The following is an 18,649-nucleotide window of genomic DNA, read 5'->3' as shown; positions in this document are numbered from 1 at the left end:
GAGTGTGTGTGTATGGGTGTATGTGAGTGTGTGTGTGAGTGTATGAGTATGGGTGTGAGTGTGTGAGTATGGGTGTATGTGAGTGTGTGTGTGAGTGTATGAGTATGGGTGTGAGTGTGTATGGGTGTATGTGAGTGTGTGTGTGAGTGTATGAGTATGGGTGTAGGTGAGTGTGTGTGTATGGGTGTATGTGAGTGTGTGTGTGTGAGTGTATGAGTATGGGTTGTGTGAGTGTGTGAGTATGGGTGTATGTGAGTATGGGTGTGTGAGTGTATGAGTATGGGTGTGTGTGAGTGTGTGAGTATGGGTGTGTGTGAGTGTATGAGTGGGTGTATGTGACTGTGTGTGTGAGTGTATGAGTATGGGTGTATGTGAGTGTGTGTGAGTGTATGAGTATGGGTGTATGTGAGTGTGTGTGTGTGATGTGCCACCTGCTGGCTCCCTCCCATAGAGTCCCCTCTTCCAGGTCATCCTGTGACATCCTCTCAGCCATAAGCTCATGGCCCCTGCAGAGTAGGCCTGAGTCCCAGCTGCTGTCCCGACTGCCTCACCTTCTCCCAGCCACCTCCCTGCACCCTGCACCTGCCCCGAGTTTGAGTGCCAAGGTCCCTGGGCAGGGACCTGTTGTATAGCATGAGTGTGGGGGACAGGCAGGCCTCGTGCTGGGTGCTGGGGTCATGCTCAGCTGGCCGAGAGGCCGCACCTCGCCCAAGGCACCCATGCCATCAGACCCCCCAGCCTCAGGCATCAGAAGGCTCTTCTCCTGGAATCACACCAGGAAGCACCCCCTGGCCCCATCAGAGCCTTTCCTGCCCTACTCAGGAGACGTGCACCCCTATAGCATCAGAGGCTAACGAGGCATTTTGATGAGGATCGTATTGTGTGAGCCTCGTGGGCTTCCTTCTAGGTGGAAATAAGAGCATTCTGGTCCAGGTCCAAGAGCACTGGTGGCCCCGAGGCCTGGCAGGTGGGCTGGCTGCCCCAGGAACTGCCCTAGGAAAGCTTTGGGCCCTAATGTAATGACCCCAGGGGATTCCTGGGGGCAAGGTGGCTGGAATCTGGGTCCTGAGAGCTTTACAGCTCATCTGGAGATGTGGTCGGGAGAGCACGCAGGGCTCCTAGTTTCTGACTCTGAGAACAGGGAAGTGGTGGCGGTCCCTCCCACCTCCCCTCACACCGGTGTCCAGGTGGCTTCCGAGCAGACGGTTTTAGCACTCCTGGGAGGTGGACAGGCTTTGGAGCAGGCAGGTTCAGATCCTAGGTCCATATCGTGCTCATGATGGTGATTTAGTTTGTGTAAAGTGCCCGGCACGGACGGAACGCTCGGCAGGTGGGAGCCACTGAAGCCGCTAGAGTGTGGTTGTTACCTTCTGTCCCTCGCGTTGTGACTCTGCGGGCCCAGAGGGGCTGTCCTTTGCGGGCAGAGGTTGGGGCCAAGGCTGGCTCTGGAGCAGAGACCCTCCGTGAACCTGTGGCTTCACTTCCCGGCAGGAAGCACAGGGTCTGCTGCCTCCGGAGGGAAGAGAGGGGGCAGCCGTACTGGGCCGAGGGCAGGGCAGGTGCAAGGGGTCCGTGGTGGATCCCCAGGGCGACTACCCGCACCCCCCCCCCCCGCACTGCCCCCACGCGGTTCTCTCTGGTTCGAGTCCTCCTCGCCCAATATCCACGAAGGGCTGGAGGCGGCTAGGAAGCGTGTGCATCTTCTGAGGTGGGAACCAGCCTCTTCTCCTCCTTTTTTTTTTCCTTTACCATGACGCCTGTTGCTCATAGGTACAAATCAAACGAAGAGTATGTATATGTGCGAGGCCGCGGCCGAGGGAAATATGTTTGTGAGGAGTGTGGAATTCGCTGCAAGAAGCCCAGCATGCTGAAGAAACACATCCGCACCCACACTGACGTCCGGCCCTATGTGTGCAAGCACTGTCACTTTGCTTTTAAAACCAAAGGTAAGAGACAGTCAGCTGGAGCACTGCCCCGGCCCACTGTAGGGAGCTCCCCTCCAGGAGCCCTAGCACAGAGCTCAGAGGCCCGGACAGCTCTGCCCGCCCCCAACACTGCCTGGGCTCCCCAGTGGCAGAGCAGCCGGCTCCAGACTGGGCCGTGGCACCCCCTGGCTGTCCCAGCCTGTCCTCTTGGATCCCACACAGCTCCTCCGCCTGTGTGCTCCCGCCCACCGCCGCCTGGTGGCGCTCTTGCACACGGTTCCTGGTTTCCATTTTCCCTCCTCACCCTGTCCTGCTGCATGTCTCCTTAGCCCTTGATTCACTGAGCTGGTGAGCTCCAGCATCCACACTTGTCACCACCACTCTTGCGACTCCATTCCACTCCGAGCCACTTAGCACACTCGCATGGTCACTTCTCATGGCAGAGCTCGCCCCTGCCTCCACCCGCCTCACCACTCAGACCATGTTCCTGCCCACCCGCCCAGCTCCTCTGCAGCTCTCAGCACAGGCCCGCCCGCCCCCCGCCCGGCTGGCAGCCCTGGCCTGCCCGCCCCGGCCACACCTCGAGGCAGGCTCAGCACAGGCTCTGGCAGTCATCTGAGAAAGGAAGGGTCCCGCTGCAGCTGCCCGGACCCTCGTGTGAACAAGTGAGGCCGAGTCCTCCCCGCGCACTGCGTTGACTGTTCCCGAAGGCTAGGCAGGGAAGACAGGGCTGCTTGCGCATCGCTTCCTGGTAGCTGAGCGGAGGGACAGAGATGAAGCCCAGGAAGACTTGGGGCTCTTGACCCCCCTGATGGCTTCAGCCTCTCGTGCTTTTCAGATTCTTGGGTCAGGGTTTGGGCATGAGGGTCCTGCCTCCCCGCTTTGAGCACGTGGGGGGCCTCCATGCCGGCCCCCACTGGAGCCACATGGCATTTCCGCGGACAGAACCTGAGAGCTGATTCAGCTGTGCCACTTGTTGATCTTTCTTCTGTTGGTCAAGCTGCTTCTAGCCAGAGAGGTCAGGCCAAGCCCTGCAGAGTTCGCCAGCCTTTCTCCCTTCCTCTTCCTCTTGCTGGCCCCCTCCGCTCTCTCTGGACCAGGTCCGGGGCAGCTTACCACATCCCCTGGCTCACGGCCCCTCTCTGCCCGAGCTCCGTCTCTGCTCTCCTAACCCCGTCCACCGACCCGTGCCCTCCTCTGTCCTCTGGCCATCCTTCTCAGTGGACCTCAACCTTTCCCACCTAGGTTTCGGGTGGCATGGAGGCGCCCTCCCTCCCACTTTCTTTCTCTGATCTTCTGCTCTCTTGGCGTCTCATAAGCAATGTTTCAAAGGGTCCCCAGAGAGGACAGATAGTCCTGGAGCCCGGCCCCCCACGTCATGGGTGCATCCAGCCCCAGAGCCCTGCCAGGTCCAAGGCAGCGCAACCCAGCATGCCTTGGCCCTGGATGTGGGCTCTGTCCCCGCTGTGTCCCCTACAGTCCCACTCCCTCTGGCCTTAGGCAGCCAGTGGAACTTTATGGAAGAAGAGAGATGGGAATAGTTGACTGATAATTTAAGTAACAGAGTAAAAAGCCTCTTGTCCAAAACACCCTTGAAGGTGAAGAAAGCAGGTCCCCCCCAACCAAGTGACTGTTAACGCTAGAGCTGTAACAAGAACCTAGGACCCCTACCTCAGGGCATCGCCCCCATCACCTTCCTCTCGGTGAGAAGATCCCTTCTCTGGAAGGAATGGCAAAATCAGGTGACTGATCAGGTGGCCTCCAGAGTGGGTCACAACGGCTGTCCCTGTTTCCAGGCTGTGTCCAGGGGACCACCCTGTTCTGCTCTCGGCGTGAGGAGCCCAGTACTGAGAGTACATCCCAGCCCAGGGCCATCCAGAGCACACCTGTGTCCAGCGCCCACAGAACCATCTTGGGGAGTCTTCCCCCTGCCATGTGAGACTAGAAAAACCCGTCTGACTAAGTTCCCAGCCAGAGCAGTCTCTCCAAAGAGGGGTCCCTGTTCAGTTTCCCCCTGCCTTTGTGGAGAGAAAAGGCCTGGTCCCTGGCAGGAACACCTCTTTTCCAGAGCTCTTTCCATTGGAGGCCCTGCCAAGCCTATCCGTAGTCCCTTCCTGGGTCCCTCTGAGCCGGCACAGAGCCCCGGAAGGGCCAGAGGGCATAACCTGAGCAGAGGGGCTGCAGACCCCTCGCATGCCCTGGCCCGTGGCACCCCGGGTGTGCAGGCTCGCCCACACTGCCCCACAGGCCAGGCCCAGGAGGCTCTGTTCTCAGCCAGTGATCAGGGAGTGTTCTGAGCTCTCTTCAAGTGCTCATAGAGGCTTCTAGAAGACAACACCTTCAGAGCCAAAGCAGTAAGCGAATCTGAAATGGTGGACTCTCAAACTGTGACTGCCGAGAGGGGCCGGTCAGGGCTGGGGTGGCCAGCTGCAGCAGAGGAAGCTTGCTCGTGGCTGTCCCTGCACGTGGGGAGTGAGGGAAGGTGCAGGACGCTGAGGCTCCTGTTCCTCCAGGGCCCATTTGGCCTCCTGGAGCGATGCGCCTTCAGCCATGGCTTGGGAACCTGCGGCGCCTCCTCCCAGGCTCTCGGCTTCCTTCAGGCTGCACACCCTCCCTCCCCTCTCACCCCAGGGCTCCGGCTGGGCTTGGTGCTCCGCAGGCCCCTCCCGCACCACCACCTGGCTGCGCCCAGGCCCAGGGAGCCCTTCCTGTCCGTCTCTGTCTGCCTGTCTGTGTCTCCGTGTCCGTGTCAGACATCGCGGCGGCAGCTCGGGCCCCTGGGCGCGAGCTGAGGTGTCTCGGGGCGGGTGGGGGGGGCACATGGGAAAGGTGGCCAGGATGTCCCTGTGGAGGTTGGGGGGGGGGTCCCCTTTCCTCTTCTCAGATGGTTCCCGGACACCAGCGGGGTGGCTGTGCTGCGTACAGGCCCTCGCACCGGTCGCCGCAGGGGACAAAGGTGACAGCTGCGGGGGCAGAAGGAGGGCGGTGGGTCCGAGCAGAAGGAGGCAGAGTCATTGGCTGATGCCCTCGGCAGAGGTCCCGCCTCTTCCAGACACTCATCATTTTCCATCCGCTTGCCTTTCCTCCTTCATTCCAGGACTGGGGGGCCTTTGGCGGGGGTGGGGACGACTGTGAGAAGCTGTGGGCTGTGCCTGGCAAGCCGAGGCTCTGCGCCTTGACAGAGAAGTGATGTCCGAGCCGAAAAAAGGCACCTGCTGCCACGGGGTTCACCTCCCTGGGTTCACAGAAGAAGCCAAGGGAGGGGAGGTCGGGGAGGGCACCGGGAAACACTCGGGGCTGCTCAGCCAGGTCGTCTCCTGTCACCCACACCACACGGCCTGACCTAGCAGAGTCCCCTCAGACTCCCCGACTCCTCCCTGCAGCCTCCAGGGGCCACCGGCACCTTCTCCTGGAAGCCCCTGAGCCCAGACCGGAGGGTGAAGCCATTCGCCTCTCTGTCCACAGCCAGCATGGCGCCTGGCAGAGTCTCTGGCGCCCAGTACAGGGTGGTGGTCATGCGGGCAGGGGTGGGTTCCCGGCTCGGGAGGGCAGGGGGCTCCACCAGGCAAGCGTCTGCTGTGTGCCAGGCACACTGTGCTGCCCCTCTCCCCGCACTAGCCCATCAGCTCCTCCCAGCACCCCCGAGAGGTAGGTATGACTTCAGAGTTGCGGCAACGGGAGCTCAGAAGGTTAAGAAACTTGCCCAAGAGCACACAGCTAGCAAGCAGCAGAGCCCAAACTCAAACCCGGGGCCAGCAAGCTCCTTGACCAGCCCGGGTCGATTCTGCCAGTGTGCAGCAAGCAATACCCCTGGAGCCCCAAAACCTGGTTCTAGACGGGGCTCTGTACGATCCGGGGGGGCTGGGCTGGTGGGTTTACTCTGCTGGTCAACAGGAGCCCTCCCGCGGCATCCCAGCAGCTGAGACAGTCAATGATCGTGTCTAACGGCATCACGGGGCCCAGAGTTAGAGCAGAAGCAAGAAACCACCCTCCCCCGACCCTGGGCCTGGTGGCGCTTGGGTTCCATGGTCTGTGAGGTTCCTTCCAACACTTTGCTTCTGTGATGAGGAGAGCATTGCCCATATGTGGTGATTGTGCATCCATTGTGTGCTCAGCACCTGACTGTTGAAAAGAGACCCAAACCTTCCTGACGGAACATGTATAGCAAATAATGTCCTAGCCAGAACGAGCAGTGTGAACAATCCTCTGTGGTCTGGGGACAGTGCGCCAGTCCCAGGACCTCAGGAGACCGCTGATATCTCTGGCCCGTGGAAGACCCCAGCTGCCTTCACCAGCCCTTGACGTCCTACTCAAGCTTTACTTGCTCATGACAGGGCAGAGGCCCCCAGTGTTAGGTAGGGACCCTTGGGGACCCTCTGGCCCCAGAATACTTCTGGAAATTCTGACTCTGCTTTCCCTTTGGCCAGGAGTAAAAGATCCAGGTTTCTGTCTGGTTATAGAAGGAAAATCTGAGTGGGGAAGGGTACAGTCACAGACTAGGAGTAAAGGGAAGAAAGGAAAGAAACAAGTCCCCTTCCATCCCTGCTGCCCTTGACCTACGTACCTCAGGGAATCCCAGGTTAAGGTTTCCATCACCTTCTCAGCAAAACCCTACAAATTCCTTAAAATTCTCAGAATGATTACGAAGCACCCTTTGGTTCACCCGTGGACTCTCTCCTATTCTACCCACCCACCCATCCATCTATCCTCCCATCTAGCCATTTCTCCCATCTCCTAGTTTGTCTTCCTATCCATATATCTTTCCACTTCTTCTCTCGTCCTGTCTGTTCCTCCTGTTCTCACATCTGTCCTCCCACCAATCCATCCTTCCATCCACCTGCCCAGTCCTTTATCTTCCCGTCTGCCCCTCCTGCATGTAGCCCCTCACCCGTGCAACCCAACCCGCCACTCTCCCATTCACCCCTGCCTCTCTCCTCCTCTCCAGTTCTCCAGCTCCCCACCTGTTTATGAGCTCATTTTCCAGCTATCCTCCTATTTATTTTTTTCATCTAACCATCTATTCCGCATCTGTCTCTCCATCCAGTGCCCTGTCCATCTGTCCATATTCTTCCTGTTCTTCCTTCACTCCATTTTTCCTCTTATCCACTTACCCATCTATCCGTCCGTCCATCCATCATCCATCCATCCATCCACCCACCAGTCTCTCCATGCATCGTTGAAGTGTCCATTCTTCTCTCTTCCATCCATCTAGTCAAACTTGCCAACTAATAAGCTCAGTGAGACAGGGCACCTGACTCGGGGCACTTAGGATTATCATATGAACCATCATGTGCAAATGTAGCAATCTGCGGGCCACAGTGAGACCATCACAATTTGGAGGTGGCTGCTGAGCCCAAAGGAACATCCTGAGGCATCTGGGGTGCTCTGCCTCTCCTTCCCAGGGTGCTCCTGCCCACAGAGGTTTATGGCAGAACTGCCGCCCCTGCTCATCAGCTGTGGGGCTGGACGGACCGCTTAGGGCAGAGTCAGGGATGGAGTGAGCAGAGCCTTTGCCCAGCCCTCCCTGCCTGTGTCTACACAGCACAGTGACCTGGGGGAAACGGAGGCCCAGGACAGGACTTCTCTGAGGAAGGTAGGGCTTGGGCCCCAGCTTTGTGGCTCACAGGTCCCTGTCCAGCAGACTTCCCTACACCTTCTGCTCTTTCTCCGTTTCTAACAGTAACTTTGTCCTGGTTCCTCTTCCTAAACCCTGTGGGTTGCCACTATGTGTGGCCTCAGTCGGAAGGGCATCCTCAGTACCCACCCAGCTCTTCGGTTAACGGGCCCTCTGGGAATCCCAGCATCTGAGAAGGCCAAAAATCCTGCTCAATGAGGGTCACTAGCTGCTGGGCCCAGAGTTAAACCCAAAGCGGAAAAACCTATTACACATGAGTTGTCTTTTTAATTTCTTTTTTGTTTGTTTTTTAACCAGCATCTCGCTTCCTCATTACACCCTCTGCCCTCTCCCAGCCCTCTCCCAGCCCCCTCCCCGCCCTCCCCCAGCTCCTGGGTACTGTCCTGAATGGTGGCTGTGGGGCTCCTCCCAGCCTGAGCACCTGGGTGCAAGGATGTCCCAGCACCCCCCCCCGGCCCCTCCCAGCCCCTGCAGCCCAAGGGGCCCTGACAGGTCTTCGAAGCCACAGCCTGCCGCCAGGCACTGTGTCTGTGAGCCCCGGGCCCACGCTGGCCCCCTGCCCCGCGGCCGAGCCTGAGTCCCTTCTCATTTCTTTCCAGGGAATCTGACTAAGCACATGAAGTCGAAGGCCCACAGCAAAAAGTGCCAAGAGACAGGGGTGCTGGAGGAGCAGGAAGCCGAAGAAGGTAACCAACTGCCAACTCCCTCCTCCCTGCCTCTTCCCCCCCTCGCCACCTCCCCCTCTTCCTCTGCCTGCCCCTCCACCTGTCCCCATGCCCTCCCTTCCCTTCTGTCCTCTCCCTGCTCTCTCTCCCTCTTCCAGGCCCTCGCCTACAGTTTTCCCACCTACTGGGAGAGAAAGGTCAAATTCACAGGGGGGTCACCTCTGCCTCTCCAAACACAGTCCCTGCTGTGCCGTCCTAGTGAGTGTGTGCTACCATCTACCAAGGAGGTGGCATGCCTGCCTGACACCTTGCAGGTGCTCAGTGAATGTGTGTTGAATAAACTAGCACATGAGTAATCGTAGTTAACATTGCCTGAGCACCCACTCTGTGGCAGGAGCGTTGTAGACACGTGCTGTGAATTATCTCATAAATCCTCCCGGTGATGCCGTAACGTACGTACTCTTACACACTCCCACACCCGCACCCACACCTCCATACTCTGGGCCTGAGCCTGACACCTGGGTCTTTCCGAACTTGGGAAGCTTTCAAGAGAGCCAAAGCCAGACCTGACAGCCCCTTGCCACCTCCCCATCTCATCCCACATCCCCAGCACCGCACCATGGCCAAAGTCCTCCATCAGCAAGAGGCACATTAGAGCCTACTTCTGAAAAAGCCCAGCAGAGGAGAGGGGGAGTCAAAGGCCCTGGTCAGCCACAGCTTCCGGGGAGGAGGCCAGACGGACTGTGGCAGGTGGACAGTGTCTCCCCCTCCCCACCCCGGGCAAAGGGAGGTCAGGGAGGCCAGGGGCATTCCTCCTGTACCCAGCAACCCTTTGGCCAGATTCCCTAAAATCAGAATCAGGATTTAGAGTGTGACAAAGGGGGGTGTGTGTATGTGTGTGTATGTGTGTGCATGTGTCTTTGTTTTTCTGATTTCAAGATCTATTTACAGTCTTACAGAAGAGTTAAAGCACGTTTCCTTTTAGGAGGAATAAATCACCTCTACTGAACTGAACACAGTGAACATGGGGCTGTTGCCACCAAAATGAGAATGTGGGGTTACCGTGCTTACCAGAATGCACGTTAGGCCATTTACACCTGTTGTCTCACTGAGTCCTCATAACTAGCGGTAGAAACTTATGTTGCCCCATTTTAGGTTGAGGAAAGTAAAGCTCAGACAGGTAAAGGCGGCTGCTCAAGGTCACACAAAATGCTGGCTGCACACCACCCCAGTGCCTGGTGGGCTGGACCTAGGGGAGCCGGAGCCCGAGTGCAGAGCCCACCCTGGGTGAGAGTCAAGAGGTTGCAACTTGCACCTCACTGAGGGTCCCCTGAGGGACCCAGCGCTGGTCCCTGCCCCTCTCCCAATCTCATTTTCCCAATGAGGCAAAAAAGGATAACCATACCCACCTTGTTTGAGGATAAAATCAGTGCATTTGTTCTAGAAATATTTACTGAGCACCTGCCCTGTCCCAGGCTCTGTTCGAGCTGCTGGAGATCCCACAGTGAATAGAACTATGTTTTATTCTGGAAGCTTACATTCTCGAAGGGAGCAGGGCAGTGAACAAATGCGGAATAGGGCAGGGTCAATGAGTAGGAAGGAAAAATGTGAGTGAGGGGCTGGGAGATGTGGGGAGGGTTCACTCTGGTAGGTGTGAGCAGAGAACGTGAAGGGAGGGGTGAGGAAGCTGGCAGGGGTGGGGGTGGGGGTCTGGGGAAAGGCTCTCCCTGCAGAGGGAACAGAAGGTCCAGAGCTCCCGAGGACCCAAGTGGGGGGAGATGAGCTCAGAGAACAAGGCCATGAAGGTCAAGGGACTGGCTTGGCAGTGCAGCGGAGTAATGTCCCCCAACTTTCAGTGACTCTGTGTGCAGAGGACGGTCGAGAAGGGGTGCGGCTGGAGGCAGTTGTCAGGCCGAGCACACGTTGGCTTGGACTGGGTGGAGGTGGGGAGAAGTGGTAGGGTTCTGGAAACATTCTGCAAGTGGAACCGACAGGTTTTGCTACCACAAAGGGGGACTGGTGGTGGCATGAGAAAAAAGGAGCCAAGGATGAGTCCGAGGTTTATGGCTTAAGAAAGTGGAAGGATGGAGTTGCCACTTCCCATGATGATGAGGAAGGTTCGGGGAGGAGCCTGTCTGCTAGACACCAAGTGGCGGTGGGGAGCACAGCCTGGAAACCACCTCCTCCCTGTGGCCAGGTACCCACCGCAGCCGCTCCCCTGACAGTGAGGAGGTTGGGCACCAGCGCCACCGTGTGGCCAGACCCCCTCGGCGTCCTCGCAGGCTTCATTCTCCATCTCCTCCTTGGTCCCAGGCCTGGAGCTGGCTGGGCTTTGTGGATGGAGCCTTGCCGGTGATCCCAGCAGTGGACTGGCAGCGCCATGGGGGGCGCTGGGGATGGGCCCCCCAGGCAAAGGCATCCTATACAGCCCTGCAGGAGCCCAGGTCACAGGGGACCCTTGGCTTCCATCATTCCTGCCTTGGGTGCCTAGGGCAGGCCACTCTGGGCCGCCACGTCCTCATCGGTAAAGAGGCTGTTTAGGAGCCCTCCCTGCTGGATATCAAGGGGATACTGGTCTTGACTCTCCCTCACTAGTAAAATTACTCCTCTGACCATCAACCGTGAGATGCTTGCAATGCTGATCATCTGCTTGGGGTATGGGGGTACTTGAGATGCCTGCTAAGTTTTATTGCGTACTTACTATGTGTCAGACCCTCATTATCCTCCCACCAGTTTCATGAGGTGATTTTTATTGCTCTTACCCCCATTTTATAGATGAGGATACTGAACATAAAGTCAATTATACAACATCACACAGCAAGGAAGGGTAAAGCTGGGATCCAAACCCAGACCATTTCCTGCTTCTCGGTGCATAAACATCATTTTCATACTGGCAATATAATAATGCAAGGGTTGTAAACCTTAGTCCTGACTCAGCCACTATCCCTTGGCTGATCTTGGGGAGGAAGCCCTTGCCCCCTCTGGGCCTGGATTTCCCCATATGTAAATGAGGGGTGAGGCTAGGCTAACTGCTGGGTCTGAAATAGGTCTGAGGCAGGGCATGAGGCATTGCAACTATGTGTTTTGCATACCCTCCTCCCCCCATCCACATCCCTCCTTCCTTCCCCTCTGCTCCCGGCTGTCAGGAGACCTGCCCTTGGTCCCTTGGCCCGCCCTTCACCTGCCAACCCGTTTCACCCCATGGTTTTTGACCCACCATCATCCACTTCAGGTATCTTACCGCTGCATGCTGAGCTATTCAGAAGCATGAACGCTAGGCTTTCCAGCCCCAGGGCCGCTGGGCATGGTGGAGTTTGGAAGCCCGGCTGCAGCCATGGTCCGAGTGAGCTTGTGTGTCCAGCTCTCTTGGTCGGCGGTGGAATGGGTGTGGTGTGTCCAAGTGAAGCGGTGGGGCTGGCGATGCGCCCGGAGAGGGGCCAGCAGGACCCAAACCCTCAGGAGCCTGACAGGTGGGCCAGATGTTAGCAGAGCTCTCCCCCGAGTCCTGACTGCCGCGCATCTCAGAGATGCCCACACTAGACTGGTGTCATGTTCGAAGTGACCCGGCTGGTTGGGGCTGCCCCACCAGCAGCCAGACCAGGAGGTATTCCAGAGCTCCATTCCCTCCTGGCTGGGGGCGGCAGGAATTCTGCAAGCGCAACAGGTCCTTTGGACAAGAGCAGCGGGGATGGGACCCTGCTCTGCCGTCTGAGGCCAGCTTAGCCACCACCTCCCCTCGTCCCCCCCAGAGGCCAGGACCTGCCCCCTGCCCAACGCTACTGGGCCAGCCGGCAGCAGCCTGGCCATGGTGGCAGATGTGTGTTTAGACTGAGGGCAGCTGGAGCTGCTGGGCCGGCCAGCCTGGCTGCTGGGTCCCAGGATGATAGATTTCTTCATGAGCGTATTGTGGGGCCGTAATTATTTGAGCCATTTCTCTGTGCCAGGTGTGTGTTTACTTCTCCTGGCCAAGCCGGTGAGGGAGGTGAGACGGTCACATTCATTTGACAAAGGGGGAGATGACAGCACAGCAAGGTGACTTCACGGGCTCAGCGGGGAGCCAGCACTGACATCCTAGTGAAGAGACAAACTAACAAAAAGGGTTGTCTCCTTTGCTAGGGTTCAGTCCCAGCCCTGGGACTTATCTTACTTGAGCGAGCTACTTAATCTTGCTTACCTTGGTTCCCTCATCTGTAACATGAAGATAAGAACAATGCCAACCTCCCGAGATCATTTGAGAACTAGGTGAATTAACACACGTGAAGGTCTTAGAAGGAACCTGGCACAGGGTAGATTACAAGGTAACTGTTGTTCACTGGGATTCTTGACGAAGTGTTCCCATACCTGTGGTGGCCCCCATCCTCTCCACAAGCTCGAGCCATGACCACAACTGTCAGGCCCGGCTTGCAAACAAGGACACGGGCACAGAGGGCAGCGTGTGGAGCCGGCTGTGACGCCGGGGTCTCCTTTGTCCACCCCTCAGGAACCAGTGATGACCCGTTCCAGGACTCAGAAGGGCGAGAGGGCTCAGAGGCCGTGGCGGAGCACCAGTTTTCAGACCTGGAGGACTCGGACTCGGACTCGGACCTGGACGAAGACGAGGATGAGGATGAAGAGGAGAGCCAGGACGAGCCATCGGGACCGGCCTCAGAGGCACCCCCGCCTGGCCCACCGGCCCCGCTGCCGGCAGACTCCTCCCCTGGTCCGGGCCCTCAGCCCCCAGATGCCACCTCGGGTAGCCAGGCCACGCGGGGCAGCTCGGGGTTGGAAGCCGAGCGCTTGGCAGCCGGCAGCTGCTCCATGTCCAGCCAAAGCGCCCTGTGCCTCCCCTGGCTGGGACCGGCCCCTTCGGGCCCTGTGGAGAAGGACACAGGCTCAGCCCTGAGCTCCAAGGCTGTGTCCCCAAGGAGGCCGTGGTCCCCAAGCAAAGAAGCAGGCAGCCGCCCACAACTGACCCACAAACACTCACTAAGCAAAAGCGACTCGTCTCCCCAGCGACACTCACCGGCCCGAGAGCCACAGGCCTCCGCCCCCAGCCCGCCTGGCCCCCAGCCGGGCCCTCTCCCTTGTGGGTCTCCACGACTCGAGCTATCTCCTCTCACCCCCCGCCCCCTGGGAAGAGAACTGCCCTCTCGAGCGCATCCGCCCCCTGAACGCAAGGGGGCCCCAGACCCGGGCCCCCCCAGACACTCACCCACCAGGAGACGGTCCCCGGGCCAGGCCGACTCACCACCACGGTCAGCGCTGCCAGGGAAGTGGGCCTGGGCTGGGCCGGGCAGCCCCTCAGCAGGCGAACGCAGCCCGGGCTCGGGGCTGGCCCCGCGGGCTCTCCACCCGCCCGCGCCTCTACCTCACAAGCTTCTTGGCAGAAGCCCCGAGACCTGCGCCTCCACGTGGGTGAGTTCCTGCCCCTGAGCAGCTGGGCTGCTCGTCCCTGATCGGGGGGTGGGGAGGGGGGCTCAGTGCACTCCTGCACCCCTCCCTGAGGCATCAGACCCATAGCTACACAGCCCTGCCAGCTCGGTGATTGCTAACAACATAGCAGAGGTTTGTGGGGCGCGTCCTGGGGCAGGCACCACGCCGGGGCCCCCGAAGCCGGCCGGGGTGGCCTCAGAAGCAGCAGAGCGTGGGCGCTGCGGCTGGCCTTGGATGCGGGCGGGAAAATGCTGGTGCCGTTCCCCTCCCAGCCCCCCGACCCCCCATCGCCGACAGCCCTGTCACCAGCAGCCTCAGAGACACCACAACCAACGCCATCCCTGCCAAACCATCAGCGCCGTCACTGTCCCCGTCCCCAACGCCATCTCTGCCGTCACTACACTAACAGGCCCTGGCCACCGCCGGGTCAGCTCCATCAGCGTTGCCACGTCGGCAGCCCAGGACCGTCCTGTCACCGCCACCACCATGCAACACCGTCACTGTCAACTTACCTTTACCTCCCAGTGCCTTTTCTGTCGCCGTATTGTCATAACCCAACACCACCCTTCACTACCAGCAGCATCGACACCATCAGAGGCTCAAGCTCCTGGGGGAACACGGGCTGCGAATCTTTCCTTGGTCTTTAATTTTGGGGTCACATTACAATTCCTGATGGGGTGGGAGAAGGTAAAGAACTTAGAGTGGGACCTCATATCCAAGGGTAGAGTTGGGTCAAGACCACTCTAGGAACAGGAGAGGCAGCAGAACCAAGATAGAGGGTCAGGCACGCTGGCCAGAAGCACGAAGACCATGGGGCCGCGTGTGCTCATGGTCACCACGGGGCTGGGGACAGCCCGCCTCAGAGAGTGCACCAGCACAGGGAAGCACCACGGGCAGGGAGTCGGGGCTCAGCTCCCGCCCCAGCTCAGCCAGGACTCCTGTGTGGTCTCAGGCGAGCCCCTGAGCCCTCATCTTGAGGCCTTGGGGTCTCCATGTGCCAGCACGCAGCCCTTGCCTTACCCTGTCTTATTTTCTGACCCCAGCAGAAGGCCGCATCCTGGAGTCCCACCTGCTCACCTGGCCCTGCTCATCCTCCCTCCTCCCGACCCTTCTCGGCCCCCCATGACTTCCACGGCCACACCCCAGCCCGGACAGAGGAGAACATCTTCAGCCACCTCCCTCTGCACTCCCAGCACTTGAGCCGTGCCCCGTGCCCCCTGATTCCCATTGGCGGGATCCAGATGGTGCAGGCCCGGCCGGGGGCCCACCCCACCCTGCTGCCGGGGCCCACCGCCGCCTGGGTCAGTGGCTTCTCAGGAGGTGGCAGTGACCTGACAGGGGCCCGGGAGGCCCAGGAGCGAGGCCGCTGGAGTCCCACTGAGAGCTCATCAGCCTCCGTGTCCCCTGTGGCTAAGGTATCCAAATTCACACTCTCATCGGAGCTGGAGGGCAGGGACTACCCCAAGGAGAGGGAGAGGACGAGTGGGGGCCTGGGCAGACCTCCTGACTGGGAGCCCCGAGTGGCTGAGGTGCCCGCAGAGCCCGTGCCCACCCACAGCCCCTGCACCCCGCACGAGGCCTCGCCCCGGCTACCCCAAGGCCACAGGCCAGAGTCCTGGAGCCCCCGCTTGGAGTCACCACACACGTTGGCCAACCCCGTGGCCTCCACCGCCTCGCCCCTGGACCGCAGCAGTTCCGTAGGCTGCCTGGCAGAGGCCTCCGCTCGCTTCCCAGCCCGGAGGAGGAACCTCTCTGGGGAACCCAGGACCAGTCAGGGCTCCCCCGAGCCCTCAGGAAGTGGGGGGCCTGGGGCACTTCCACACCAGCCCAAGGACAGGGGCCCCCCAAGCACTTAGCCTCTCTCCGCCTGCTTCAGCATCTGGCTTCTGGTGTTCAGCAACAGACGTTTCCAGCCAGCTTCCTCGAATCATCTCGCTCTCATGGGCTCCCTCTCCCATCTGTCCATCTGTCCAAGCAGCTTCTGCTCAGCCCCCAACTGTTCTATCTTCCCACGTATGCAGTTACCTGTGCCTTTTTCTATACCTTTTGTTGCTTGAAAAGAAACAAACAAAACACACGCACACATAAAAAAAAAAAAAAAAAAAAAAAACCATGAGGAGTTTGAGGCTGTGAATATTTTGTGCTTTTTTGAGAAAGGGTGTAGGTGGGGCCTCAGCCTGGGCCACTGTGGTCTGCAGCCACCCCCCCAAGGCTGGCAAGAGGTAGCCACTTGCTGAGGGAAAAGGGGATGCACTGAAGGAGAAGAAAACAAGAAACTTTTAAAAATATATAATTAAATGTAAAAGCAAGCACTCCTATGTACAGATGTTTATGGTTCCTATTTATTGCTGCTTCATTCCACCCCATTCCACCCCAGCTAGTGGCCACGCTCTCTGCCAGCAGAAAGGCCAGTGGCCCATGGCAGGGGGCCACAGGCAGGGGGACCCCACTCAGCCTCCACAGGTAGGCCCAGAAAACCCCAGTTTTCTTTTTCCTAAGGAAAAGAAAATATTACCTTTCTTAGGATTTCAACACAAATTAGAGGAGCAGATAGGAGGTAGGAGCTTGCTGGTTTCCCCCAGGGCTCCCTGATGCCCAGGTGGCCTGAGTTGTGGACCCATCCTGGCATCCTGACAAATTCCCCCAGTCCCCCACCCTCAACCCCTCCCCTCCACCCCCCACCCCTAGCCCCTAAGCTGCGAAAGGAGCCCTGACTGTTCATCTCCTGGTTCCCAAAGCACCTAACTGAGGCCTTGCTTCAGGGCCCCAGCTACAGGCTGCCTCCCTTGTTCTAGAAACTACCCACAAGGCCGAAGTGACAGGGCCCAACCCCTAGGGGTCAAGATCCAAGGTGCATTGCCTTGCCATTCCTGAGGCTGGGGCTTGGGTTTTGTTGCATGTTTGGTCCCTAGGGTTCAAAGGGCCCTATTTCTTCCATGGCTGGGCTTTTCTAGTGCTCAGAACTGGAAGTTTTTAGGGACCCGTTTCTGGACCTCTTTTCAGCAGGACTGGATTCCTCCCCTCATCCCCACCCCACACATTGTCAGGTCTCCACTACCCCCAGGAAATACCCAAAACCATGACTGGTGGGAACTGCCCAGGCCTGTTTGTTGGGCTTAAATCTCTTTAAAAATTACATACACACACACACACACACACACACACACACACAGAGAGGATGGTATTTGGTACTTCTCCCAGCCTCCTCAGATTCTCTTGACCTAGAAGTATTGCCCTAAGTCAACGGAATTCTTCTCCAAAGCAATCAGTACTAGCCAGTGTCTCCTCCCTCATCCTCATGTCCTCCCTCAAGAACCTGCCCTATATTTTCTGGGGCAAAAACCTGCTTTGTAAGAAAAATAATATGACCAGAAATTAAAATCCCGATTTGAAATATAGAACTCATGTTTACCCTGCCCTGGGAGAGGCAGGTTTTCTCCCAGCCTTCCAGAACTTTCCTTTCGTTTCTACCAAGGGGGAGAAAGCACAGGGACCATGGTCCTGGCCCACCTGGGCTAGGTGCTGAAGCCGCCTTACAGAGCCCGGAATTCCCTGACCAGTCCCAAATCCTCAGCCAGGCCATGTGAATCCTGTGCCTGGGGCCTCCTGAGTTGTTGAAGTTGTGTAGACAGGACACCGTTTGAGGCCCTAATTCCCTCCTCTGCCAGTTCAGGGCCTTTCCCTCCCTGGCCTCTGCTGAGTAGACAGGCCAGCCCCAGCTTCCGCTAAGACACAAACCGGACAATAGGGAAGGGCTTCCCTGGGGGTCTGCTCGGCTCCAGGGTGCGGGGGGTGAGGTTAGCCGGCAGCTCTCAGCTGCCTGGCCCAGAGTCTGGGGCTCCCGCCCACCCGGGGAGAAGGCCGGCAAGCCCAGCCTTGACTATATTGGCGTTGTTTTGGCCTCACAGGAAGTGGGAAGGTGTCCGGCCCCGGGTTACAGCCCAAGCTTCCCTCACCCTCACCTCTCAGCCCTACCAGCGGACCCTTCTAGCCCTGGGGCCTGGGAGCTGGATAAAGGGCATTGCTTCAGCCCAGGTTTGAAACCTTCCTGGGCAAGATCTTCCAGCCCAGACCTACAAAGTAGCAGACGGGGGTTTCTGCAAGCCGTGCGGAGCCCCTGACCCTGGGCGTGGCCAGGCCTCTCCCCTCAGCCATGCACCCCTGCTCTCCTGGGCGTCATTCCCCTGTTCTGGGACAGCCTGCCGACTGAGGTTTCCTTCCTAGGAGACCCAGTCATGGACAATGTGGCCACCAGGGGAGAGTCCTCGCAGCCACTCAGGCCCACAGGCACAGGCAGAGGGGACAGGGACCAGGAGTTACCGGAGATCCGTTTCTCAATGACAGGGACACAACGCACAAACAGAATCTGGCTTAAGGGCTGCTGCCCCACACCGATCCCCAGAGGGATGGAATCAGTGCCACCAGCTTGGGACAGATATCACTGGGCACAGTGCTAACCCCTCCTGCTAGACTCTAGCCCTGCTCCCCCGAGCACAGAGGCCCCAGCACACACACCTCCATAATTTGGAAAAGGACGCTCACTCCATGCCCTCCCCCGGGCCCCCTGCCCCACTCCCAACCACTCCCACATTTGCAGTTTGCGTGTGACGCTCCTGTCCCTGTTAAGAGTACCAAGAGCAGTGCTGATTTGTGGCCATAGACACCTGTCGGTGCTCTGTCGACATGCGCCAGCCAGCCATGCCTCAGTCCAGGCTCGCTCTGGTCCTTGGCTGTTGGCACTGTGGCTGGAACCAAACTGCAGAGGTCTCAGAGCCAGCCCTCGCCCTCTGTTGGGAATTCCAAGACACTTAGCCCCCAGGCCAACCTCCAGGATGCCCTCCACCCTCAGCAAGCTCAGGGCCATTCTGGGTACTAACCCCGTTCCTCTCCGAGGCACTGTTCCCCAGGCCCCCCCCTGCCCCCCCCCCCCGCCCATGGCTTGCACTCTGGCCCAGCCACAGAGACCCTCCAGGATGCTGACGACAGCAAACTGCCCACTCTCCCTTTTCCAT

The 18,649-nt window shown here is 58.8% G+C and overlaps 1 protein-coding gene across 7 annotated transcripts in view; it reads left to right on the top strand.

Annotated features, from left to right (window-relative positions):
- HIVEP3 (HIVEP zinc finger 3) overlaps nucleotides 1-18,643 on the top strand; it is a 435,370-nt gene extending 416,727 nt beyond the window's left edge. For 6 of the 7 annotated variants that reach the window (XM_081818222.1, XM_081818226.1, XM_081818221.1 and 3 more), the window contains 4 exons: nucleotides 1,771-1,946; nucleotides 8,160-8,246; nucleotides 12,706-13,619; nucleotides 14,681-18,643. In XM_081818222.1, the coding sequence (XP_081674348.1) occupies nucleotides 1,771-1,946; nucleotides 8,160-8,246; nucleotides 12,706-13,619; nucleotides 14,681-15,493 (1,990 nt within the window). In that variant the 3' untranslated portion in view covers nucleotides 15,494-18,643. The remainder of the gene's footprint in view (nucleotides 1-1,770; nucleotides 1,947-8,159; nucleotides 8,247-12,705; nucleotides 13,620-14,680) is intronic. The other variant, XM_081818227.1, reaches the window with a different exon arrangement.
- Nucleotides 18,644-18,649: the final 6 nt, after the last annotated feature.

Source organism: Leptonychotes weddellii, chromosome 4 (genome assembly GCF_054177405.1).
Source record: "Leptonychotes weddellii isolate Sample4059 chromosome 4, ASM5417740v2, whole genome shotgun sequence".
In the NCBI taxonomy this organism is placed as follows: Eukaryota; Metazoa; Chordata; class Mammalia; order Carnivora; family Phocidae; genus Leptonychotes; species Leptonychotes weddellii.
Note: the sequence above shows the minus strand (reverse complement) of the source record. Positions and strands in the feature narration are given on the sequence as shown.